The sequence below is a fragment of the Peromyscus maniculatus genome, chromosome 12 (assembly GCF_049852395.1).
Source record: "Peromyscus maniculatus bairdii isolate BWxNUB_F1_BW_parent chromosome 12, HU_Pman_BW_mat_3.1, whole genome shotgun sequence".
Taxonomy (NCBI): domain Eukaryota; kingdom Metazoa; phylum Chordata; class Mammalia; order Rodentia; family Cricetidae; genus Peromyscus; species Peromyscus maniculatus.
This window is the reverse complement of record NC_134863.1, coordinates 11,888,408-11,915,173: the sequence shown is the minus strand read 5'-3', so window position 1 is coordinate 11,915,173 and position 26,766 is coordinate 11,888,408. Positions and strand designations below refer to the sequence as shown.

General features: G+C 50.2%; 1 protein-coding gene and 1 pseudogene across 1 annotated transcript in view; both read left to right on the top strand.

Annotated features, from left to right (window-relative positions):
- The window catches only part of LOC143268216 (insulin-like growth factor 2 mRNA-binding protein 2), a 78,551-nt gene extending 57,997 nt beyond the window's left edge, over window positions 1-20,554 (top strand). Inside the window, 9 exon segments of the mRNA XM_076549352.1 lie at window positions 1,547-1,675; window positions 7,569-7,637; window positions 9,142-9,258; window positions 14,120-14,194; window positions 15,559-15,690; window positions 17,248-17,322; window positions 17,325-17,366; window positions 18,728-18,816; window positions 19,746-20,554. Of these exon segments, the coding sequence (XP_076405467.1) occupies window positions 1,547-1,675; window positions 7,569-7,637; window positions 9,142-9,258; window positions 14,120-14,194; window positions 15,559-15,690; window positions 17,248-17,322; window positions 17,325-17,366; window positions 18,728-18,816; window positions 19,746-19,794 (777 nt within the window). The 3' untranslated portion in view covers window positions 19,795-20,554.
- LOC143268218 (bcl-2-related protein A1-like) overlaps window positions 1-26,766 on the top strand; it is a 277,543-nt pseudogene that overhangs the window by 75,843 nt on the left and 174,934 nt on the right.

Here is a 26,766-nt window from a genome sequence, read left to right as displayed (position 1 = left end):
AAGGGAGGGGCTAGCTCCTGATTGGCATCTCTTGCTTGCTGGTTGGCGCTTGTAGTTGGCCTAGTAAATGCTGTCACCCACTTGAGCGCTCTATAGCACATTCTTCCTGTTCCTTAATTCTCGCCTTATTAATTGTTTAAAATTATTTCCCCGTCAGCAAAGTCCAGGCTCGTCTCAGAAGAGTGAAATCTTTCATTTTTCACTATCATCTTCTGAGACTGGAAAGGGTCCTCTGACCAGCCGTCATGGGCCACAGTTCAGTCCCCACAGTTATCAACCTCACTGACCTCTGGGCTCCATTGGACCCTTCCTCTTCTTCCCATCCCCGGCACTCACATCTCACAGAGGAGTAAACACTGACCTGGTGGCGATCTGTGTTGCCGCCCCGCCTCCCTCAGCAACGCTGCACGGTTCTTCCCCGGGTCAGCGTCCCATCCCCCACCTCTGCCGCCCCCCCCCCCATGACTGCCTACCACACAGTAATTGTGGGCCAGGATGGGCAGAGGCAGAGCATCCTGAGTGAGCAGCGTGGTGGCATTTTCATCTCGCCGTCTCATTCTCCTGGGGACTCTGTCTTTGCTAAACATCTCTGTCCGTGAACACCTGGATGTGCTCAGAAGGGTGTAGGTGCCCTACACATCACCATTTCAGCACATGTCCCTTAGACACCTGTGCCAAGTCCATGCTCTCTCTGTGAGAGAAATCACACAATCACCAGCTCTTAACATACAGCGTGAGGCGATGGTGAAGGATCCAGGTTTGCTGTTCTCCATTTTTACAAAAAGGGACATTTTTCTAGAGTGACTTTACCCACAGAGGATTGGGGCAGGCTGGGCACAGGCCAGCACAGGGACTACATTTCTCTGCCTCCAGCCCTGGTGAGGATGCTAGGTAGAAATGTGAAATAAGGAAGGAGATCTTGAAGGTTCTGACCCGTCCGTGGGTGGTTAGAAAAGACTGGTGTTTGTTCTCATTCAGCAAATGTTAATATGGAGTACTGTGTGTCCGATATTGAATACAGCTCTAAGTAACATGGCCACTGACCCCGGGAAGTGAGGCAGAAGCAAGGCACTGAGCCCGTGATTCTGTCCTGTATCTTTGAGGGAATAGGAGCGTTAGGAGAGCCTAGAAAAGGCCATGTCAACTGGGAGGGGGTCGGGGAGACACCTGGACAGGGGAGCAGGAAGGACCAATGATAGGGCACCGGAGTCCAGAGGTGAAAGGGCACAGGGTATGGAGGGAGCAGTAATGGTGGGGTAGCGGCCGGGGCTCAGCAGGAAAGCAGCTGGTGAAGGCATGACTGACCACAGTCAGATGCGTAGCTACACCCAAGGGGGACGGGGAAGCTTTGAGGGAATGTCAGAGTTAGGTTGAGAGGGTGAGGTTTGTTGTCCACGCCCAGTACAAGGTGAGGAAGTCCAGGTACCGGGGCGGGACAGACAGGGAAACACTGGTGCTGTGCAGACAGGAGGTGGGGAGTGGCCACGGCCAGCCTGGCCTCTCTGGGCTTCTCTCCTTCATCTTTTTTCTTCGTTTCTGTCCCCAGCAACAAGCCAATCTAATCCCAGGGTTGAACCTCAGTGCACTTGGCATCTTTTCAACAGGACTGTCCGTGCTTCCTCCACCAGCAGGGCCCCGTGGGGTCCCCCCCAGTGCCCCCTACCACCCCTTCGCTGTAAGTAGCTCGGTGTCCCGAGGCTCCCCCAGGCTGGGCTCCTCCAGGCAGCACAGCTACTCGGCCATGTTGAGTAAGGGCAAAAGCGGTTATTTGCATTCTGTCTCCGTGGGTGATTATAATTGGAGTGGAAGCTTTTCCAGTGGGAGATTGACATCGATCCAAGCTCTGAACGTGTGCTCTCAAACATGGTAAGTGTCCTGCCACAGAGAAGAAAGTGCCGCTCCCCGATGCATTCACTCGCGGTCCGTTTTATAAAAATAAAAGTTGTTGGTCTGGCAGTGGTGGTGCACACCTTTAATCCCAGCACTTGGCAGGCAGAGGCAGTTCGAGGCCAGCCTGGTCTACAGAGCAAGTTCCGGGACAGCCAGAGCTACACAGAGAAACCCCGTGGCTGTTTCAAAGAACATTCATGAGTGTCCCTTGTTTAATACAGATGACACCTGGATTATTCTTGAGCAGATACACATTCCCACCTTTGTCCATAATTCAGACATACTTTATTGAAAGGAAGTTTTAAAAGGAAAAGGCCCCAGCGTCTGAGTCTAAACAGCACACTGCCTGATATTTAGTAGGTTATCAGTCGGTGTGGTTTGACTCATAACTCTCGGCAGAAGAAACGTGAATGGTATGTTTCCCGCTTGTTGCCCTCATTCACAATCATCATTCAGGATTAGTACATGACCAAGTGGGGCCTGAAGACACCGGACACCAGACACGGACAGCTGCCCTCCCCGCTTTTTCTTCTCTAAGCACATGGCTTGTTTTGTGTATAAACTGTCTCAGTGGGGAGAATCAGGTGGGTGAGCCAGTTCTGTTCTGCAATCTGGTGTAGTGGGCGTGGCTAGTGGCTCCTAGGGAGGGCCCCCTTGCGTTCACTCAAAACCGGCACGAATTGGCACCAGGCCCAGCACCTTCCATCCGGCAGAAGCTTTTCTGAGGTGTTGGGAGTCACCGCATACCATCTCTTCGGTTCTGTCCAATTTCCCTTAAAGGAAAGGAAGGAGCCACCACTGGGCTGTGTAATGGAGGGGTCGTGGCAGACACACACGGGGGCGGCGGATGGGGAGTTCACATCCTTTACCTTTGCTGTGAGACGTAATCTCCGAGTAAGTGCCGTTAGAAGCCACCGAAGACGGCTCACTTCCTGGGACGGGCTGAATAAGGAGCCTTAGAGTCTGTCTGAAAGCTAAAGCCCCTGATAACTGGAATTACAGTAGGAAATGATGTATGCAATTTAACCGTCACAGCATTCTCTTAGACCAAATTGGTGCTGGATTTTTAAGCATAAAGATAATGTTTTCTTAATCCTTGAATGGTGGCTCCTGCCTCTAATCGTAGCACCTGAGAGCCTGAGGGGGTAGGATTCCAGAGGTTTCAGGCAGTCTGGGCTACGTAGGTAGACCCTGTCTTAAGAAAATGAAACAAATAAATAAAAACTGAATATGTGATTTTTTTTTGGGGGGGGGCGCGTGGCCTTTAATGCCATGCTAAGGAAAAAGCCTCTTCATTCAAGACTGTAAAAATGTTTTCCTTACACTAATTTTTAGTTGCTGGTTTTGCTGGGGGTTGTTCATAACTATTTTACAGGGGATTTATCTTGATCTAACTTTATTATTTTTCCAAGTGAAGAGCCAGTTTCCCAAAGTAATTTATTGAGTTATCTGCTGTTTTATCAGTCAACTGGAAATCCAGCTCTGCCTTTGTTTTGCTTGTGATTCTTTGAGACAGGGTCTCAGGTAGCCCAAGCTGGTCTCACTAACTGTGGCTTCGAGCCGCTGATCTCCTGTCCCACCCCACCCCCGCAAGGGTGAATGCACCACCTTGCCCAGTTCCAGCTGTCCCCCAGCCTACCTCATCGCATTCCTGCACCTCATCCCATTCCGTTCAACTGTGTCTACACGGGAGTCACTACACTTTTATACTGTCTGGCGGTTTCAGCAGAAAGCTGGCTTGTGTTTTTGTGGTTTTTTTCCCACAAAGAATGGACTGGAAAGCTGGCGGCTTTTACTATTTGACAAAATGAAAGAAAATATACTGAGTTTTGTTGTTGTTGTTGCTTTTAGATAGGATAAATTCTACTCATGAAACATCTTGATCTGGCAACTTTTGTTTAGAAAAAGATGACTTTTTTTCCATTTCTTTTCAAAGTTTTTGGCCTTTTTGGTTAGTTTGTAATTTCTATGAAGTGTCCATTTCAGTTGTTGTTTCAGTTTGCTCTCCAGCGTGAGGGGAGAATCCATTTTGTCTCTATTTTAGAAACAACAACACCATGAGGCTGTGCATAACAGATTGTTTCCATTTTTTAATATCTGACCTTGTGGTCATTTGCTTCTTGATTCCTAATAGTGTATGTGTATATATATATAAATCTCTCTCCCGCCCATGATGCCTCGTGGCAGATGGCAAGGGGGGCGGCTCTCCCATGCTCACAACTCCGGGGCTGGCTCACCCACGCCCCTGCTAACGGGACTGGTGCGGCCTGAGCTCTTAACCACTCTTCAGTGAGGTCAGGTAGAGCCTCGGGAGAACATTATCAACAAACCTCCCCATGGTCTCATTAATGTATCCTCTCGAGTTAACTTAAATACATGAAAGTACAATGAAATCTCATTGGGCATGTATAAAGAATCAGTGTTGGGGGTGGGGTGGGGTGGGGTAGGAGAGGTGGCTCAGTGGTTAAGAGCACTGGCTGCTCTTCCAAAGGACCTAGGTTCAATCCCCAGCACCCTCACGGCAGCTCACAACCGTCTGTAACTCCAGTTCCAGGGGATCTGACACCCTTACACTAATGCACATAAAATAAAATTGAGAGGGGGGGGGAGGGCAGCGAGGCCAGTCAACAGACACAGTGATCAAGTTCTGAAAGAAAGCAAGATCCCAGAGAATGTAGGAGACAGCCACAATGAGCAGGAAACCCTTATCACCTGTAGATTTAACAAAAGTCCCTAGCAGGAGACTGGGCCCAATTGGTAAGTACTTGTGAAAGGCAAAGAAGCCCAGGGCCTGGTGCCTGCAGGAGCCAGGTGTGAGGCCCAGGGCTGGGTGCTGGGCACCGCAGGAGCCAGGTGTGTGGAGTCACGTGTCACCAGAGCACAGAGGGGTGAGGCAGCAAAGCAGAGGTTCATCCTCGGCTACACAGGGAGTTTGAGGCTAGCCCGGAATACAGGAAACTGTCACCAACAAATACATAAGCCAGCAGAAAACAGAAAAGTGAAAGTCTGCAACTTTACCAAGTGAGCTCCAGGAAAGGCGCAAAGCTACACAGAGAAACCCTGTCTCGAAAAACAAAAACAAAAACAAAAAAAGAAGAAAAAAAAGAAAATAAGAGTGAGCCACGCAGTGGTGGCACATGCCTTTAATTCCCACACTTGGGAGGCAGAGGCAGATGAATTTCTGTGAGTTCGAGGTCAGCCTGGTCTACAGAGTGAGTTTCAGGTCAGCCAGGGCTACAAAGAGAAATCCTGTCTTGATAAAACCATTTTAAAAAAAAAGAATATGCCGGGCAGTGGTGGCACACACCTTTAATCCCAGCACTCGGGAGGCAGAGCCAGGCGGATCTCTGTGAGTTTGAGGCCAGCCTGGTCTACAGAGTGAGATCCAGAAATAGCTCAGTTACACAGAGAAACCCTGTCTCAAGAAACCAATATATATATATCACCAGAGGAAACAATTTATCACTTTCTATTGGATACCGTCACCGCCACCTTAGCAAGGGGAGATGGAAAGAGAAAGGACACAGACACCAACTTCATTGTAGATAAATACTCATTCGTACTTGAAACAGTCCACACTCTTTGGCTCACAGATGTTCTTGAGGTCAGTCCACATCTGGACCACGTCTACAAGGCATGATCTCAACCCCCTGCCTTCTCCTTATGCCCTTCCAAATGCCCTTGTATTCTCCATGCTGGCCTTCTGTCTAAATTTCAAAGAGGTCAACCTATCCTGGCCTGACCTAGGAACCCCGCTGCTCCACATACTTCTTGCCGAGGGCCATGTGTGATCTTGGTCTTGGAGTCTCGATGCCCAGCCGGAGGGGCTGCTCGTTCATTCCGTCTTTGTGGTCAATGTCTGAAGACTTCTCTGAAGTTCTTTTCTGCATTTGTCTCCCACATAGACCATAAGTCCCTTGTGTCCCTGTCTCCTAAAATAAGGTCTCCCACATGGGTGCTCAAAAGCTTGTGAGTGAGTGAGTGGATGGTCAAATACAATCAGATATAGGCATTTGAGTCTGTGGGTGGACTCAGAAAGCTTTGAAAAAATGGTCCACTTTGTAAAAGAGCTAGAGATTCAGACTTGATTAGGTCTGAGTCTCCGCTAGAAATGACTTCCTGGTTGCTGAGAAAGAATTCTGTCCTTCTAGCAATCCTGTGGCTCTGACTTATGGATAAAAGGAATCTGTCCTCATCACCCTTTTATAGCTTATTTAAAAATCTCTTCGTTGTCCCAGGATGGTTCTGATTTGGGCCGTGTTCATGTTAGGACCCTGAGGACTTGGAATACAAGCTGTGCTCTAGATCTGTTCTTGGCCTTGCATGGGTGTTAGACTCACAATTTACAGGAATCACTTTTGCTATGAGAACTGAAGGAATAGTGCTTCGGGCCAGAAGCAGGCAGAGGCCCTATCTCCCTTGGTTAGAGCCTTGAGCGAAAAAGCTACAGGAATCGTCTCCCCTGTGCCTACTAGCCGCACCCCAGAACAGGAACCTGCACAGAGAAAGGGCTGGAGTCCCTGTGCTTCCCAGAGAGTTTTCAAAAAGATGCAGCTCCCTCTTGGCCCACCTTCAAAACGGGAGGCTTTCCTGGGATCCCAGTCTGGTGGTGCCCTCTTGTGGGCAGAGACATCACTGCAGTCTCTTCAGTTCAACCAGAGCAAGAGCCCTGATGCTGCAGCTATGGCCCTTCCCTAGAACCTGGGAAGCACTCATCTTTTCTCTCCGAGCTCAAAAGAACAGTTGGTTTTGTTGGTAAGAAATCACAAGTGGATCTTAATCTGGAGCTGAGTCTAGCTGGAGATGCAGACGGTGGAAGACACACACATCACCCTGAAATGTGTTCGGGGCCTCAGCTGTCCTCGGGCTCCAAGCTTCATCCACATCGCCCTCTGTCGGGCAGGGCTGCGTGCCTTGGTGCTCTGCACCTGCCACCGTCTTGCTGGTGGTAACAGTGATAGTACTGCTTACTTGACCTTATGTAAAACATAATTAACACAGCTTTGCTCACTTAGTAAGTGTCCTACCCAGAAGACTGTGAACTCGGATATGTTATCACTATGCGGGTTAAGAATTTATAAATAGATGTAGAATATCATTGTCCCTGCTATACTGCAGGTATTCAATTAAAAAGTAGCTACTGCTTCAACTGTGATTTTTTCATAGCCAGCTCTGCGTCGTGAGTCCACATCTGCCCTCCTGATTCTCCTCTCCACATCTGCACACGATGTCTTTGTCTGTCTGCTCCCTCTCTCTTACTGACGCCCTCAGTTTCTCCACACTGAGCTTCTGTTCCTCTGGGAATCTCTGATGCAGCTAACTGCTCCGTCCTCCCAAGATCACATTTGCTTGTTCTGAATAACTCTTGGCTTTTGACCCCAGGATTCTCTGTGCTTGTAATGCACAACTTGTCATTCCCCCATGGAACAGGAGCCACGAGCCCTGTCCTCACTGAAAGGCGGGTCTGAGCAGTGGGACTGGGCTGAATGCCTAGAGAGCAAGGCTCATCTTAGAAGCTGCGGCCCGGGGCCTGATGCAAACAGGTGACACCTTGTCAAGGGTTCAGGGATTAGAGACACAAAGGCACAAGTTTGTAGATAGGACGGTGGTGTTGGTTACAGAGCACATGTGCCGTATGGACGGACACCTGACTCACTGAACGTCTCATTAATATGCAGACCCACTCTGGATACTTCTCCAGTCTGTACCCTCATCACCATTTCGGCCCATTCCCGCATCATCACTCCGTAAGTGCCCCTCAAACCTGCCCCGGCCACCATTCTTCCTGCTCCACAGCTGCCCCACATGGCCTCTGATGAACAGGCCAGTGACTGGTTACAGTGTGACTGGTCACTGTGGCTATAGGCTGTCCCAGAAGGATACATCTCAGAGTGTAAGCACCCTGCTTCACACTCAGTATTGGGGAGCCTCCTCAACTGTGTGGCCTCTTAGGTGACCCTGGGAGTGGGAGGTGAAAGGATTGAGTTTGAGGTCAGCCTGGGCTATGTAGTGAGTTTCATGCCAGCCTAAGCTACACACAGAGTAAAATCCTTCCTTAAAGAGCCAAAGATTTAGAGCTATGGCTCAGTCATTAAGGGTGCACACTGCTCTTCAGGGGACTGGAGATGCCAGCACCCACATCAGGTGACTTATGGTCACATGTAACTCCAGGGGATCCAGTGTCTCTAGCCTTCGTAGGCACCTGCACTTACGTGTGCGCGCGCGCACACACACACACACACACACACACACACTCTCTCTCTCTCTTTTAAAAATTATTAAAAACAGAAAACCAGTTAGCAAATATTAATAAGCTAAAGAAAAGTTTCCAGTAGGCAAGGGATGTGGCGCAGTTGGCACAGTACTTGCCATACAAACATGCAGACCTGGGTTCAAATCCTCAGCACCCACATAAAAGCCAGGTGCGGTGGTGCTCCTAGTGCTGAGGAAGTGGTGACGGGACCCCTGGATCTCACTGGCCAGGTTCCATAGGATTCTCGGTGTCAAAGCTAAGGGAGAGAGTGAGTGAGGAAGACGGCAGCATCGACCTCGGGCCTCCAACGTGTGTGTGGTGTATGCACATGAACGTGTGCATAGGCACACACCACACCACACCACACCTTTTTTTTTCTTGTTGGTGTTCTTTAATCCAAGTCTGACCCTGAAGACACTGCACTCCCATAAGAACCATTGGCAGCCTGACCTAAGAGCCGCTCTTTCCTCAGGGGTTTCCAGGGACAAGTGGCTTGCCCATCCCTGGTACTCGCCATGGGGCCTGGGCACAGCAGGGGGATCCACCTTGTGAAATGGTGTTTCTAGTTATGGAGGGACTGGACAGCTGTCCCTCTGTCCGTGGGCAGGTGTGTTTGGCTGGCCAGGCCAACTTTCAGAAAATGTCTCCTCCCACCATGGGTTCCAAGGATCAGACCATCAGGCTTGTGTGACAAGCACTTTTTAATCCACTGAACCACCACAGCCATTCTGGTCTCGGATGAAGGCACAGGAAACATACATATCAAATCTGTGCATGTCAGAGAACCCAGGCTGCCTGTGCCCAGCAAACAGACCCAGAGGGGATTGTAGGCCCATGCAAGCCCGCTTGGGTTCATGTAGAACACCAGGTCACACAAAGATCCACCATGCCGTGTTGGCCATCTCCCTGGGTAGTGAGGCCTTCCCATACTCTTACGGTACTTGGCTGGGCTGTGAGGTGCCCAGTGAGCATAACAGTACGCACGTGTTCTTTTCTAGTACCCAGAGCAGGAGACTGTGAATCTCTTCATCCCAACCCAGGCTGTGGGTGCTATCATCGGGAAAAAGGGGGTGCACATCAAACAACTGGCTCGATTTGCTGGTGCCTCTATCAAGGTAAGATCATTGCTGCCAGCTGCCTGTCCCCTTGGTCTCCTCTGGTCAGTGCCAGACAGTTCTTACACCACCCAGAGACAGAATCTGCAGAATGTATTTCCAGGACCCTTCCTGTCTGCTCCCATTCTTCATCATAGTCCTTTCCAGTTCCACCAAACAACTACGTTAGAAGAAAGATACTAGTACTGACCAAACCAGGTCCTCCGAGGATTGGCATTGTCCCCTCTTCTCAGAGGATAAAAGAAGGCTGAAGATCCCCCCCACCCCCCAGCTGAGGGGATGCGCTCGAGTGGAAGGAGCATTTGTGCTAGCACTCAGCACACCGGTGCGTCATTAGTCTGTAGCTAGAGTTTTCCTGCCTTGCCCACAGTCAGGACAAATCTTTGTCACCTGCCAGTCCCACAGCCACTCAGACCCAACCAAGTAAACACAGGGACTTACATTGCTTACAAACTGTATGGCCGTGGCAGGCTTCTTGCTAACTGTTCTTATAGCTTAAATTAATCCATTTCCATAAATCGATACCTTGCCATGTGGCTCGTGGCTTACCGGCATCTTCACATGCTTTTTGTCATGGCGGCTGGCAGTGTCTCCTTCTGCCTTCCTGTTCTTTCTTTTCTCCTCTCTGTTAGTCCCGCCTATACTTCCTGCCTAGCCACTGGCCAATCAGTGTTTTATTTATTGGCCAATCAGAGCAATTTGACATACAGACCATTCCACAGCATTAGTCTATGCTTCGAGGACTTACAGACTATGAGAAAACAAATTGAATGAAGAACGTTCTGGAAGGTGCTGATAAAATCATAGGCAGACAAGAGCTGATGGCATCACCTATTAAGAGGCCAGGACTGAGCAGAAGGCTAGGGACATCCTCTTTGCTTGCCTCTCTCGGTTGTCAAGGATTGTTTGCCGTGGGCCTGCTTCAAGCCCGGCTGTCAGCTCTGCTGAGACACTGAACACTGCCGGGAACACTTCCCACTGCTGTGGAAGATAATTTGCTACCATGAGACAACCCCGAATTATGAAACCGAGTCTCATGACTTGGAGAGAAAGAATACTTACACTTTCTCCCTAAGAGCTGGAGTTTCTCCCGCAGCAAGTATGACAGAGAAAATAATAAACAAACAGGAAAAACCAGAACATTCTGAATTGTGCAGAATGAGGACTGCAGTGCCGTTGGCAAAGAACTGCAACTCGCTGCACCCTCAGCCTGCATCTGTCTGCTTGCAGTCAGAGACTCGCACTCACACAGGGTGAAGCCTAGACCGGGCGGCTGTGATGTGGACATGTGGTCCTCTATGCCCAGTGGCCTGACCACAGGCAGCTTCCTGGCCTAGACAGTGGAGAAAGCGGGGATGAGAACAGGCTGGCTGCATCCAGGAGATCTTTGCTGGTGCTCAGTGCTGTAGTCTGAGATGCTGAAAACCCACAGTGAGACAATTTGGACCAAAGAGCTTTGAGGGGTTCCTTCATCCAAGCCCCACTTTACTGGAAGAAGTGAGACACAGAATAGGAACTGAGCAAGGAACCTAAGTGGGCAGCCTAGCTCTTAGATATAAATCCCATTGACCTCTAGGACCCTGACCACCTGCTACTGCTGACCACAGCAATAACTTCCCCATTTGCTAATGCTTATGAGAAATGGAGCCAGGAGGTCTGACTATCTACCCATGGCCACAAAGCTACAGAGTGTGACAGCCGAGACTTGCCCAGATTGTCCTGTTTCTGCTCCACATCCTCCTCCTCCCGTAGCAACCTTACTGATCTTCAGAGTCATTCCCAGTTAGCGCCTTCAGGGAAACGAAGAGCGAGGGAGTTCAGGCGCAGGTCTGATCAGTCCTGTAGGCATCGCTCCACAGCATTCTCAGGACTCTGTGCCAATGCTGAATCTTGAAGTAGACGGGGCTTCCTGCCACCTGTCTCAGGGCCAGCCTGCCCCAGTCTCCATCCCCTGAACAGGCTGCGGCTACCACCAAGAAATAACTGCCCACCATGGAGGGTGGTACGCTGGAGCTTGCTTACTGGTTACCTATGTCTTCCATTTGTCCTCATGCCACAGAGTAAGTAAGCAAGGCCAGAGGAGTCTCCAGAGGTCTCGATGAAGGGGTCCTTCTTTCTAGATCAGTGCAGGTGACACCATGCAGTGGATGAGTGTTCCCAAGGAAGCTGGGACACAGCACTGGACCCTGAAGTCCCAGGGTAGACCCTGGCTTAGAGCCTAGATGGGGTGAAAACGGAATCAGACCTCTGAGTGAAGGTCTCCTCTGAGCTTTGGAGACAGTATACCACAGAGCAGAGTGAATGGAACCTCTCTGACCCTGGGTTCCTTCTGCCTGAGTGGCCCTGTAATGGACGATGTTCCCCCTTTCTTTTGTTTGCTTGCTTGAGACTTGGTCTCATAGCCTAGGCTAACCGCCAGCTTACCTTGGCGCCTGTGATGACTTTGAAGTCCTGATTCTCCTGCTTCCACCTCCTGAGTGTGCTCTGCTCTGCTGTCACTGTGCTCGGCTGGGCCAGTGCTCTAGAGAAACTGAGTTGAGAATTGTGTCAGGCCTTGCACGACGCATTGTGTGCTCACCTGTGGCTCCTGGCTCCTCATCGCTATGTTCCTGATGTGCTTCCCATTCATTTGACTTTGAATTATGTTTCATTCTGCCATGATTTGATGATTTTTAATTTACTTGTTTTGTTTTTGAGAGGAGAGGTGTGTGCGTGCGTGCGTGCGTGCGTGCGTGCGTGTGTTCAAGCTAACCTCTAACATCTAGTCTCGAATGACCAGCCTGTCTCAGCCTCCTCAGTAGCTGGGGCTACTGACATGAACTACAGGTCCAGCTCAATTTTCTTGTCACCTTCTCCTTTTTCCTCTTCCTCTTCCTCCCCTAAAGATTTGTTTAAGTAAGTCGGGATGTGCTGGGAGAAAATGTAATAAAGACCTTGTCTTAGTCGATGTTCCACAAGTGTGCCGTTCCCTAGACGTTCCAAGTGAACCTCTGGAGGTCATTCTTATTCAAACCATCACTTTCCACTCCCTGACCCCTGAGGTCTTATAGCTGTATCATAATGCAAAAACGCATTCAGTCCAGCTTCAAAAGTCCCTGTGGTGTATAATAGTCTCAACACTGTTTAAAATTCCAAAGTTCAAAGTGTCTTCTGAGATACATGACAATCTCTTAACTATAATCCCTATGAAATCAAAATAAAAAAAAGCAGGTGCCATACTTCCAACATACAATGTCACAGAATATACTTTACCATTCCAAAAGAGAAGAAAGAGAGCATAGTGAGGAATTAGTGAATCAAAGCAAGACTAAAAACTAAAAACCATCTGGACAGAGTCCAAACTCTGCATCTCCAGGTCTGATATCAAGCGCTCTTCAGATCTCCAGCTCCTTTCAGCTCTGTTGACTGCAGCACACTGCTCTCTCTTGAGCTGGTTCCACTCCCCATGAGCAGCTTTCCTCAGCAGCTACCTCATGACTGTGGCATCTCCAACATCTTGGGGTCTCCAGTGAAATCCAGGCTTCACTTTCACAGCGTCACACAGTGGCCTCTTTGGGCCCCAGCACATTGGTGTCTGTAGCTTTTCTTAGCCATGGAGGGAGAGTCCACAGCACCTGACTTTTATCCTTGACTCTAAAGCCAGAACCACATGGCTGAAGCCGCCAAGTTCTGTTTGCTGGGGCTGGAACTTGGCCCCCTCATTCAAATACATTTTCATCAGCTTTCTGTTGTTGATGGTTTTCTTCATGACTAAACTTTTCTTTAATTCCTTTTCACAAGTTGGAAGCTTAGCTGGGTGGGATCTTGCCCTGAGGTCACCACTCCCTTTATTCCATTGAGCATCAGGCTTTTCTTGAAACTTTTTATCTCCCTGAGTACCAGACTTATCTCTATTATACTCCCTGGTGATCCTTTTCTCCTCAAACTACACATTTTGTATTTTCACTTTCTCAGCTTGCTCCTTTTCATTATAGATCTGCATGAGAGTGACCACTAATATCCAGACAACAGAGTCAGTGCTAGTCTATCTTGAAATCTCTGCTAGTGCCATTAATCCAAAATGCTTCAATTTTGCCTCAGGCAGATTTTTTGGGGGGGTGGGGGGTGGGGACAAGAGCAAAAAGCAGCCACATTTTTTTTTTTTTTTTTTTGCCAAACATCACAAGAATGGTCTCTAGGCCATTTACTAATACCCTTCCCCTCTGAACCTTCTTGAGCTGGGACTTCACAGTCCAAATTGCCTTCAACACTGGCCGTCATGCTCCTAGTGATAGTGGCTCCTTAAGCCCTGCTTAAAGCATTCAGCTGCTTTCCTAATCCAAAGTTCCAAAGTCTACATTCCACCCCCAAGCAGCATGGTCAGGCCTGTCACTCCCTGGTGCCAACTCCTGTCACAGTACATGTTCTGTTGCTGTGAGGAGACACCATGACCACCACGACAGCTCCTATAAAAGAAAGCATTCGGTTGGGGCTTTCTCACAGTTCAAAGGTTTAGTCCATTTTCGTCATGGCGGGAAGCAGCTAGATACCAGTTGGACAGCATTGTGGACTAACCTTCCCTTCCCTCTGGGCCTGGGGGTTGGCAGAGCCTGTATCTCCTAGGACTTGGCTGAGGGAAGAGGCAAGTTCTGGAAGGGTGCTCACTGCAGGGACAGGCAGTAACTACTGGCCCTGGGTAGCCAGAGACCCATATTTGATACTGAGAATTACGGTCAGACTTCCTAAGACCCAGGGCAGAGGTGGCACTATGTGTGGCGCTCAGAGGCAGAGGCTGGTCATCAGCTGGTGTCGGCATGCTCTTAATGCTCTCCGGCAAGCACAGGAGCTTTGGCATCAGCACGTTCCTTTTCTCAAACCGCAGATAGCCCCGGCAGAAGGTCCAGATGTCAGTGAAAGGATGGTCATCATCACCGGGCCACCTGAAGCCCAGTTCAAGGTCAGTACCAAAAGCCCATGCCGGCCCCGCAGGCTCTGGGTGCCGGGCAGGCAGCCCAGGGGAGTTGAGGTGCTGCTTTGCCAGCCTGGTGTCCACTTCCCCTTCTGCTGCTCACGGGTCAGACTTGTGCCTAGTTCCTCGTTTCTCCTCTGTGCTCTGTCTTCTCTCCATGGAAAGGCAGGGTGTCCGTTGGTGCCCAGTTGGCCAGTGCCTCCAGCATGTCTCTGATTGGGCGGCCGTCTTGGGCTTCTCCAGCTGAGAGCGTTAACATGGGTGCAGAGGAGAACCTTATGTTGTGGAAGTTCTGGCAGTCTGTGAGGGAATTCTAGCAGCGTTGGGGGAGAGTTCTTTTGCGAGGAGCATGGCTCTGTGTCTGATGTCCTTCCTCGAGGAACGTTAAAACTTGCGTTTCAAGAAGTCAGAAATGTGCTTTGATTTATAAAAGTTCAGCTCTTACAATGAAAATCACAGGGGACCAGAAGCTTGGCACTGAATAAACAAAATGTGGTATGTCCACAAAAGAGAATGATTTGTCCAATGCATGCTACAGAGGAATGACCCTAGAGAAATAAGAGCATGGAGGCCATGGTTCCACGTGCATGTGTCCAGTAGCAAACCATAGAGAAAGATGTAGGCTGGTTGAGAGTGGCGGGCAGTCCTCGGGATTAAGCCCAGGGCCTCACACATAGGAGGTGGCAAGCACTCGGCCACTGAGCCACATTCCTAGTCCTCTTCTTTCAGTTTTGATTCAGGGCCTCACTAAATTGCTCAGGTTGGTCTTAACCTGCAATTCTTTTCCTCGACTGTCCAAAGGTTGGGATTATGGGCTTGTCCCATCCCTGAGATGGATCCAGAATATTCTGGATAGTGGCGATGGTCCCACAACATACTAACGACTAAGTACATGATGAGATGATGACTTGGCCAGCATGTGCAAGGCCATGAGTTTGATTCTCAGCACCACAAAAGCAGCGGCGTGTTGAGACTTAGCAGATCCTGTTGCCTCCTTCAGTAACCAGAGAACTGAGCATACAGTGGAGGGGGGTTAAGAATGCCTTAAACACATTCAGCCAATCACGTACTTACAGGCACTGGGCATATGAAAACAGGGTGCAGTCTTGGTGGCTCACGGTTGCCCTTGCCTAGACACACACGTTCCTTAGAGGAAGCAGTCACCTGCAGATCACGAGGCTCGGCAGCATGCACAGACGGTGGAGCGTGGTGGCTGAGATGGGTGGCAGAACTGAGGCGGGTGGGCAGCTGCCCCGTGCCTGGAGGGAAGCCCACACATCCCGTCCCTGGGACTCCCGAGTTCCCGCACAGCGCTGACCGAGTGGCCCAATCACCAGTCATCTTGTCCTCAGGCTCAGGGACGGATCTTTGGGAAGCTGAAGGAAGAAAACTTCTTTAACCCCAAAGAAGAGGTGAAGCTGGAAGCCCACATCCGTGTTCCCTCGTCCACAGCCGGCCGCGTGATCGGCAAAGGGGGGAAAACCGTAAGCTGGCTCCCGACTCCCTTCACCTGGATGAGTTCCCTGCCCTGGCCATGCCCGGTTCCCCTCAGACCCTCACTCGCTCCTTTGCTCGCTCTCAGCATGTCTGAGGGCCTTGGGCTGACACGCTTGGGCTCCGGCACGTGCAGGATGCATGAGGCATGGGGATTCCAAGGACAGAAAGGTCATCCGCTGGGCTCTAGCACTAAGGGCCCAGTTCCATGGTGTCAAGCCCACCCTCTTCCTGAGCACTATGCCACCCAGCCCTGTTTATATCCCAAGACAAGAAGGCCATCTCCCGTCCCACCTACCCCCACCCTCACATCCACATGTAGCAGATAGAACCCGTTGGAGACCCCTCTCTGTCTGGTTTCCAAGTTCGGAGGCTGCAGCTGCCCTGTGCTGTCTCTGGACCACAGTCTCCAGGGACCCTCTCACTCCCTACTGCACATCCCATTTTCTGGTTCTTTCTCAAGTCTGGCCATCCGCTCTAGGGGAGTTAGCTCAGCAATAGGGTGAGAAAGTGTAATTTATGTGTTCAGTCTGAAGGTCTCAGTAACACACGTCAGCTGGATTGCGGAGCTGGAGGCATAATTCAGCGATAGAGCATGCACTTAGCAAGTATGGGACCCTGGGGTCAACCTTCAGCCGCCCCCCCCCCTCGAGAAAAGAATATTGATCCCTAGACATCAATAGGTTATCTGTGGACACAAGAATTTGGCTTTCTCACTTGGTGAGGAGGTGACCGGAGCAGTTCTGGGCCTGTGATGATGAAGTGACGTTGAGTGGCAGGAACTGGGGTCGGGCAGCGCAGATTCTAGACGTGGTGAGTCATGCACAAGAGAATGTAGTTGGCTAGGATCCACAAGTGCAGTCCAAACCCCAGGTACGCACACTGACCGCTCGACAGACTTGAAGTGCTGGAGACCGAGACTGGAAGCGGTCACTGAATCCTCTCTCTCCCCAGCTGTGGGTGGCCACCCCTCTGAGCCCCTCACCCTGCCTGTGAGCTGAGCATCAATGCCAAGGGCCAGGGCAGGTAGAACCCAGCCAAACGGAGAGTGGAGGATAGAAGTGCATGGTCATCCTCGCCTATAGAGCAAGTTCAAGGCCAACCTTGGCCCAAAGGGAGCAGAGGGGGCAAAGGAAGGAAAGAAGAGGGCGGGGGGGGGGGGGTGAGGAGAGGGAGGAGAAGGAAGTGGGTGGGTTTATTCTGAGTCAGAGGAGGCCATAGCTCCTGGCCAGCAGCCAGGGAAGCAGGTCCAGAAGTGGGCCACTGACCTGGGCTCTTACTAGAAGTCCGCACGAGTGTCTGCAGAATGGGAGCATTCAGCCTGAGAGGCAGAGCCTCGTGGAGTTAGGGCTACACCCCCATTTCTCTGTCAGTCAGCCCTTTGGAGCCAAACCTACAGGAGCTGAGGCAGGAGAAGGAAAGGGGGCGGGCGGTTAGCTTCTCCGTCCACAGCCCAAGTATCAGCTTCATGGGTGACCGGGGTGGGCGGGCTGGGGGGCCGGGTGTGTGTGTGTGTTACTCACTCACTTCCTTCTCTGCCTTTCCAGGTCAATGAGCTCCAGAACTTGACAAGCGCAGAAGTTATCGTGCCTCGTGACCAAACCCCAGATGAAAATGAGGAAGTGAAGTGATCGTCAGGATCATCGGACACTTTTTCGCCAGCCAGGTACTATCCTGTGAGGGCCCTGCCTCCTGCCCAGCTCCTCCCACTAATTCACGTACTGTATTTGTGTCGAGTGGCCGTGTGCTTAAAGCCCCTCCTGACCACCACACAGCACACACGGGGGAAGCCCTCCCTGGCCCCTGACCTCGGGGACTGGAAACGGTTGGTGCAAGGCTCCTAGCATGATGCGCTGGGGTCGGGAGCTTAGCGTCACTTGCCCTCCCAGCCTTCCTCTGAGGAGCCACATGTCCAGCCAGCCCCCAGCAGAGCAGCCAGGTGGCCACCTTTCACTGTGGAAAGTGACTACTCACAGAGGTGTTGTGACGAGGGAGGCCTTGGCGGGTTGGGCCAAGGTGCCCTGGTGGGTGAGGGAGACCAGCCATGCAGATGTGTGGAGAGGTGGAGAGTTTAATCTCAGCATCCAGACACAGATGTCCACGCGGAAAGTTTGTTATTAAAGGGGGAGAGAGAGAGCGCGAAAGAGGGAGGTGCACTCTACCTCTGGCATGAGTCAGGAGAGACAATGAAGGGGGAGTTTTTTCTTAAAGAGGACTTTACATAAGACGACATCAGGACGCTGGGCAAGAAGTCCCCAAGGGGCGGCTCAGAATACCAAGGAAAGGGACCTAGTATTCTGCTGCTCTCTTCCCGGTCTCCCCAGAACTCCACATCACTGCTGCCTTGCACTCACAGAAGCCAGCGCTGCAGGGACATGTGGCCCAGTGTGTGGCCTTGGTGTCTTGATGCTTTTTTGCTGGGCAGGTTTTAGAAGAGGGCGGCTGTGATCCTCCTGGAGGCCAGAGGAGAAGGGCAGCTGTGAAAACGACTCCCGGCTGCTCGGTGGCCAGCTGCCTGTGACTGCTGCCTGGGCCAGTGGCAGAGTTCAGCCCGTGGGAAGCTGTGGCTCAGGGTTGGAACTCCTGTTCTTCAGGGCTTTGTCAGGGCGCTAGTGTCTCCCCTTTCCTGGTCTTTCCAGTGCTCCGGAAAGGGGTGGGGAGGGGAGGGGGCATGTCAGAGCTCAGGTGGGCGTGGCAGGGCCTTTGGCCTCTACCCCGTCATTGACCCCTCCTGCTACTCTCTGGCCATCTGCTCCCTGTGAGTTAGAAGCTGCTAGTCCCCCCCCCCCCTCCCACCCCAGTGCACCCTCCTCTCCCCGCCCCCTCCCACCTTGCACCCGGCTGGCTTGGTGAAGAGAAGAAAACTTCTGTCCCTGGCGGCTGAGCGTGGGCAGAAGCGACCTGGGGGAAGTAAGATTGGTCCGAGCACTCAACCTTTCCCAAGTCCGGAGCCCTCTGTTTCCCTGTGTGGGCCCCAGAACTGGGATTGTCTCTTCCCTGTGCCCTCCCTCCCTCTCTCCGCTGCAGACTGCGCAACGCAAGATCAGGGAAATTGTACAGCAGGTGAAGCAGCAGGAGCAGAAATACCCTCAGGGAGTCGCCTCACAGCGCAGCAAGTGAGGCCCCCACAGGCGCCAGCAAACAAGAGATGAATGTAACCCTCCCAACCCCCCGAGAGAGAGGAGACCAAACAGCCAGCAGATCGGGAGCAAACCAAAGACCATCCTGAGGAGTGAGAAGTCTGCAGGGCAGCCAGGGCCTGCAGACCCCTGCACATCCTGGGATCCAGGAGGCCATAGGGAGGGCCCGGGTTCCCCAGAAACACCAGTTGGCCTGCGCCCAGCTTCCCCTGGCTTCTGCAGGCTTCCAGCCATCCACTGCCCATCCACTCAGATCCCTCCTCGGTTCCCAGGACGCTATCCCTTTCAGTTGAACTAACATAGGTGACTCAAAGCAAAGCGAAATCCGCAGCCTTTTCTTTGCTGTGGAGCGTTGTCTCTGTACATGTCTGTACATACTAGAAGGGGAAAGATGTTAAGATGTGTGGCCTGTGGGTTACACAGGGTGCCTGCAGCGTTAATATATTTTAGAAATAATATATCAAATAACTCAACTAACTACAATTTTTACTCGATTATTAATTTTGTTTTCTTTTTGAAGAGAAAGCAGGCTTTTCTAGACTTCAAAGAATAAAGTCTTGGGTGAGGTCCATTGGTAGAGAAAGGAACTTTGAGCCGCCCACACGAACTTCACTTGGAGGGAAATCTCGTCAGGAACACTTAATGGCAGTTGTGGGTCACCTGTGTCTGTCAACAGAAGGGATACCGTCCCTGAGGAGGGGCCCCAGGCCCTTGTCACCTGTTTACCCCATGCACCCCTTTCTCTGCCTCACAGGTTTTAAACTGGTTTTTTTTTTTTTTTGCATACTGCTATATATTTCTATCTCTCTCTGTTTATCTCCCTCCCCTCCCTTCCTCTTTGCCCGCCATCCTTCTGAACCCCTTCGTCCTTTTCTGTTCCCCCATATCTATGCACCCCCCCCCAGGCAAAGCAGTGCTCTGAGTTATCACATCACACAAACGGAACAAACGTGAAACACACGAACCAGCTTCAGCTTACACTTGGTTCCTCAAGCGAACAAGAGTCGATGGCACTTGTCCCAGCCTCTCGGAAGAGGAAAGCGGGAACCCTCCAAACCAACCAGCCAACCAAACAAAGGAAAACTCCAGAAAGAAAGAATGTACTTTGTCTTTTTACATTTTGGTATACAAGCCATCATCATTTAGTGAAATTGTTTCTTTCTTTAAAAATTTAAAGTGCAGGAAAATAGCAATTTATACGAGGTTGTTGGCCCAGGGCATTAAATTTACAGATTTTTTTAAAATGAGAAAAACACACAAATAAAGCTACCTCAGATGTTTTTTACCTCAGCACCTTGCTCTTGTGTTTCCCTTAGAGATTTTGTAAAACTGATAGTTGGAGCATTTTTTATTTTTTTAATAAAAATGAGTTGAAAAAAAAAAAAGATTTCAACTGCCAGCCTGGAGCAGGCGGCAGCCCAAGTGTGCAGCGACTGTTCTGACTTGTCTTCCGCTAGCCAAGAGCCCGCGTGGCCTTCTGTGGACAAATCTAAAAATGTTTATTTTTAAAAAACGACAAAGAAAAAGAGATGATATTGGAGCCGTCCTGAATTTCAATAGGGTACGTGCCATGAGGGCTTTTGCGCTGAAGGATGACCACGTCCTGGTTATGTGAAGAAGCCAAGACACCACCAGACTGCAATGCCGATTTCCTCTACTGCAAACAGTGTTCTGTGACAAAAAAAAAGAAAAAAATATATCCAAGCTAACAAGATCCTGGCGTCCTGGTGTCTTATTTGCTGAGCCTTGTGTCCCCCGGGGGTGTCAGCTGGAGGCCTAGGGGGACAGCAGTTGGACAGTTGGACCCGGGCAGCTCCTTGTCCACTGGTTCTTGGGAGGGACCCAGCTCCATGAGTCAGTGTGCAGCGGGCACAGCAGTCTCGCCTGGGGGCTTGTGGGAAGTGCGCCTCTGCTGGGTCCCCGTGGGATGGCAGTTTGTGCGGATCTGTAGAACTACAGGACAACTACAGGCCAGCCTGCACCGCCAGCTGCTGCCTCAGCCTGCCCCAGCAGGACATGTCAGGCAACTCAGGGCAGAGGCTCTCCCTTCCTCTAGAGCAGCGGTTCTCACCTTCCTAATGCTATGACCCTTTAATGGAGTTCTTCATGTTGTGGTAACGCACAACCATAAAATTATGTCATCGCTACTTTCTAACTGTAATCTTGCTACTGTTATGAATCATAATGTAAATATCTGTCTCCCAGTGGTCTTAGGTGACCCCTGTGAAAGGGTCTTTCAACAACCCCCAGGGGTTGCGACCCATAGGTTGAGAACTGCTGAGTTGGCCACCTGTCTCCTAATTGTCCCTCTTTAAATATCAGTACAGATGGAAGCTTAAAAATGTGTAAAACGGGCGTGGTGATGCATACCTTTAACCCTTTAATATAGCTACAGGTTCTGAATTTTTTCCTGGTAAAATTTCTAATGGGCTATAATCCCCCAAAAAAGTTGTGAAACAAAAATTCAGAAGCAAAAATCAACCCAGTTTTAGGTCTCTTTGTTTGGTTCCAGAAGGAAATCTTTTTTTTCCCTCCATTTTTTTAATTAAGAATTTTTTTTCATTTTACACACCAATCAGATCCCCGCTCTTCCCCCCTCCCATTCCCCCAGCCTTCACCCCCAACTAACCCCCCACTCCCCCCTACAAGAAGGCAAGGCCTCCCAGGGGGAGGCACATCCAGTAGAGGCAAGTCCTAGCCCTTCCCCCTGCCTCAAGGCTGCACGGTGTCCCATCATAGCCAGAAGGAACTCTTAAGAATGCTATGCATCAAGGTTAATTAAATTAACAAATTAATGCGTACAGATTATGAAAGGTTATACGGCACTAGATCAGCGCTGGTTACAGCGGCGGTGCTGATTTGGTGGATGGTGGAAGAATCATGGGTGGAAGAGTCATGAGCCATGGTTACCAGAGTTAGAATGGGCTTTATTAGAAGAGGGGATAGGACAGGAGAAGCCAGGCCTGGCAGAGAAGAAACAGAAGGAGAGGGGTGCAGAGAGACAGAGACAGAGCAGAGACAGAGACCAAGAGCAGAGAGGGTGTGTGGGGAGAGAGAGAGAGAGAGAGAGAGAGAGAGAGAGAGAGAGAACATGGGGGTGCATGTCTGGCTTTTAGGCTGGGACGCAGTCGCCCGCTGATGACGTATAAGGCGCCAGATGTGCATCTGTGCATCTACAGAATCCTTACAGATTACTCTTTACCTCCATCTCCTCTTAGCTCCCCTACACCCTTGTCTACCCCGTATCTCCCACACCTTCTCATCTGTTAGCTTTGTCCTATGTGACTTTCCATGGCTTCCTTTGTAGCCTGGTGGGCTCAGCAGTGGCTATACAACTGAAGACAACAGCTCCCCCTCCTTAAGAATCTATCAATAACCAATAGTTCAGCAGGAAGGGGTAGAACGCTGTGAGCCCACCCCCATCCATGACTGTTAGCAGGACTGGTCTTGCGAATGCCCAGAGCAGGCAACCCCAGCACTGCGTTCCTGATTGCAAGGGTGATGCTGTACTAGAGGACAGCATTGAGCAGCACATCTGTGTTCATTGCTGTTACGAATTTGCAGGAGTGGAGAACTCCCAGCTGGCCAGGCCAGGGTATCCCACATGTGAGGGAAAACACACTGGGCAGATGCAGCAGGGGCAGCTGCACGTGGAAAGTCATTCACACCCAGGCGCTGCATCCGCGTGGAGAGTTTATTATAATAGATGGAAAGAAAGGAAAGAGGGAAACGGAGGAAAGATAAGAGAGAAAGCTGAGGTGTGCACACATCATGGAAATGGAGAAAGAACAGAAGAGAGAGGGAGGGGGGAGGAGAATTTCCTTAAAATGAGGCTTTTATGTCAGGACCCAGGGTGGCCCCAAGGGATGGGTCAGAATATTAACAATTGCTGTTCTATTCACAGTAACTAAGAAACAGAAGCAGCCTAGATGATGAATATATAATGAAAATGTGGTACATGGGGCCAGGGTTATGGTTCAGCATTAAAGGGGCTTACTGCTCTTCCAGAGGACCTGGGTTTGGTTCTCAGTACCCACATGGTTCAAAACTGCCTGTAACTCCAGCTCCAGTTCCTCAGGCAATCCCACACATGTGAGGCTCACAAACACATAAGACTAAAAAGTTTAATAAAAAGAAAATATAGTGTCTATACGCTTAATTTTATACAGCTGTTAAGAAAAAATTATAAAGTCTGCAGCTGATGGAACTAGAAAAAAATGTACTATTGAGATCACCTAGCTCCAGAAAGACACATGCCACGTGGTATCTCTCACACGTGAATCCTAATTGTGACTCTTGGTTTTTTTGCTGTGAAAGAAAGGAAAGTAGGAAGTGGGCATTGGAGGGCAGAGGGGTGGTGCCTTCAGGCATGAGAAACAGAACCACAGGTAAAAAGAAAGGGGAGTATTAGTGTTAGTTATTTAGCTGCGTTGTGTTCTTACCCTGCAAGGAAACGTCACGAAACACGACAGAATCCGCTTATAAGAGTTTATTAGAGATAAAGGGATAGAGAGTGCTCAGGCCTGTGGGAGAGACACGTGCGTGGAGAAGAGAGAGAGAAGATAGAAGAGAGGGAGAGAGAACCGGGAATATGGCGCTCCGCTTTAAAAACCGGCTGGGGGCGTGGCCAGGTCACGTCACTACTCCACGCGTGTGTGTAGATCACATGGTCACGTTGCACGCTGCCATGTAATGTCATGGATTCTGGTCACGCGAGATGCCTTGGCCGGAACTTGCTAGGCGGAGGTGTCCGGCCTGACCGGAATTGGCTAGGCGGAAGTGTCCGCCTGGTAAATGCGACCGTTGGGGGGGCATGTTGTGAACCCTTCATTCCCGACTCTTATTTTTTAAAAAAAGAAAAAATTGTGGTTGACTGGGTACGGGGGCGACGTTTCTCTCAAAGACTGCTTCCAGCTGAATAGTGGGCATTGGTTGGCTCTTGGGGGGGGGGTGAGGGGTATCTTGTGAAGTCCAGGGATGATGGTGGAGGTCCTGGAACGACGTTCTGCCGTCTCCTGGTTCTGCGGCTGTCCATCCGTGCTGGTGCTGGGGGCCTCCCATTTAACAAGATACTGTTGACATAGAGAGAGCTTAGAGAGAAAGAATCATTATTTTATTTTGGAGTTGGCATTTGTCTGAGGTAGATTTGGCCTGCCCAGATAGAGGCATGTGACATTTACCTGAGGTAGATCTGGTCTTAGTACTCTGCTTAATTTCTATCTGAGACAAGCCTCATTAGAGGTAGTTCATTTAAGGCACCTGTTTTCCTTAGGCAAGCCTTGCTGGAGGTAGTTTATTTAAGGCACCTGTTTCCCTTATTAGGTTAGCACTTAGGAAACACAGGTGATCAGTTGCTGCGTATTGAACAATGATAAATTGTTGTATTACATTATTCTTTACCGCCTAGGTATTTTTGATGGTTCTTTTTGCCTCCGGCTCTGTGTGGCCCTGGTTGGGAAAGGAAGGGGTGATACCTTATTCCTCTGGAATCGGTGACAAGGCAGTGGATCCTGATGTCCTCTGGAGCTTGAGAGTGAGAGGCCCTGTTTGTTTCACTGTATATGAAGAGAGATTTTTCTGGGATGGAGGTGAGATAAAGGGTTTTAGGTGAGACAGGTGGACCCAGTGAGGAAAGCCCTCAAGTTTAGCAGCTGTGGGGGTTACAAGAATTACCTTGAAGGGTCCCTGCCACTTAGGGGAAAGGGGCAAAGGGCGCTGGCCTGGAGGAAAGAGAAGAACCTGATCCCCAATGTGTATTGGAGATGGGCAAGGATTGTCACACGGCTGAGGTAGTGAGCAGTCCGCATAGCTCCATAGAATAGACCTTAGGTGACATAAAAGAGGAGTTAACAGGCTATCTGGAACAGTTGGAGGCTTGGAAAAAAGACCTGGTGTTAGAACTGGTCTGAGGAGATATTTAACTTTTCCTGACGGTGGGCATATGGGTAAAATCGAGCTGTAGCCCTGGGGAGGTAGGAAGCCTCCAGCATGGCCATTATATGGCCTGAGTTAGACACGGATCCTCCTTTTGCTGTGAGAAGTCCACGCTCCCTCCAAATAGCAGCGTGGGACAGGAGGATATGAAAAGCATATTTGGAGTCTGTAGAGTTACTGGCTAGGAGAAGTCGGAGAGCTGCTGGCGTGTCTGGGAGGAGGCAAATGTGTGGAGTGAAAAGAAATGGACGCTCCTACCTTAGCTAGGAGATCCTTCCCCATTAAAGGTACAGGGCAACTTGGCACCACTAAGAATGTATGTGTGAGAGGGATGCCTCTGAAAATACAATTAAATGGCGGTGTCTGCTGAGGTAGATAAGGCTGTCCCCCAACCCCGACAATAAAGGAGGTGGCATCCCAAAACTCCCAGGACTGAGTCAATGGCTCTGGTGTCCAGAAGGAAAGAAACGGATCGCTTCCCTGCTGCGTTCTGGGTTCCCTGTCATGTCTGTAGCCAAGCCTAGGTCTGTTGGAGGTCTTAGCTTGATGTACCCATGCATCTTGGTGCCTGGGGGCAGTCAGCTGACTCTGTCTTTCTAGGCGGCACTTTTAACAAGGCTGTTGATGGCCTGGCAGGGCATTCGGTAGCCCGTGGCCTTTTCCTCATTTAAAACAGGGACCCAACAGCTTTTGGAAGTCAGCGAGTGCCAGCACTTGGCAATTTTGTTTTCGGGCTTTTATCTCTTCCCTGGCACACCTTAAATGCCACAGGTGACTCTTTTGCCTGTGGGGTCAGGAGCCTTGCTCTCCAGATGCTTAAGTTTTAGTCAGGTAGGTCTGGGGAACAAGAGACAGATTTTCGTATTTATCCTGAACTATTTACTGGTTTTAGGGCAGCCTTACAGAGGCCTGTCAGGAGACAGGTAATAAACCTATCTCTGGCTAGACAGCCACTCTGGGTGTTGTAGTCCCAGTGTGGCTCTCGGTCAGGAACCGCTTCAGCTCCTGGGGGATGTGAAAGGTTAGTTTGATGAATTTCGTCTGTATGAGTCCTAGCCTGCTCCCATACACACCTGAGCTCCTCAGGAAATCATGAAAGGTGAGACTATAAAATTGAGTTATATATTGAAACTGTTTAATAAAGGAAGCAGAATTAGATGTATAAGAACCCAGCTTACTTTGTATCTGAGAGAGTTCTGTTAGAGAGAGAGGATGGAACATGAATTTTAATTATTGGTTCCTTAGCAAGATCTAGAGTCAGAGATTCCGGAGTCAGAGAATCCTCTGGTTTACGTACAGCTAGGAGCATATGAGCAGGAGAGAAGGAAACGAGAAGAGACAGTTTAGCGTTGAGAAAGAAGAAAGCAACTCTTTCCATTTGCCTGAACACCGACAGTGATTGGATAGCTCCCGTGAAATATCGGGATCTAAGGAGCCGCTCGGCGGCTCTTTGTTATTTTTTAAAGCATACTTTGGCCACTTTTTTGAACATAAACAAGTTAGCTTAGAAATCTTTACGTAAAAAAGCCGGGCGGTGGTGGCGCACGCCTTTAATCCCTGCACTCGGGAGGCAGAGCCAGGCGGATCTCTGTGAGTTCAAGGCCAGCCTGGGCTACCAAGTGAGTTCCAGGAAAGGCGCAAAGCTACACAGAGAAACCCTGTCTCGAAAAACCAAAAAAAAAAAAAAAAAAAAAAGAAATCTTTACGTAAGGCATTAAACTGAGAGGTTTTAAAGCTTCAACAAGACAGCCTAACGGAGAGGAAGGACTAACAGGGTTGGAAGCCTTGTTTCCCATGTCTGCATCGGAGGCAGAAAAATAAAAAATAAATGTGATCCGGAGCCAAGGCCCCAGGCGTCCCCAAGGCCAAGGGCGGATACCGGGCGCAGGCTGCTCCTTGACTCGTCAGCCACAGAAGCAGGGGCCCCCTCCACGGTGAGGAAAGGATTCCCTGGGAATCCAGACAACGTTTGCCCCTTCGTCAAGGAGATGG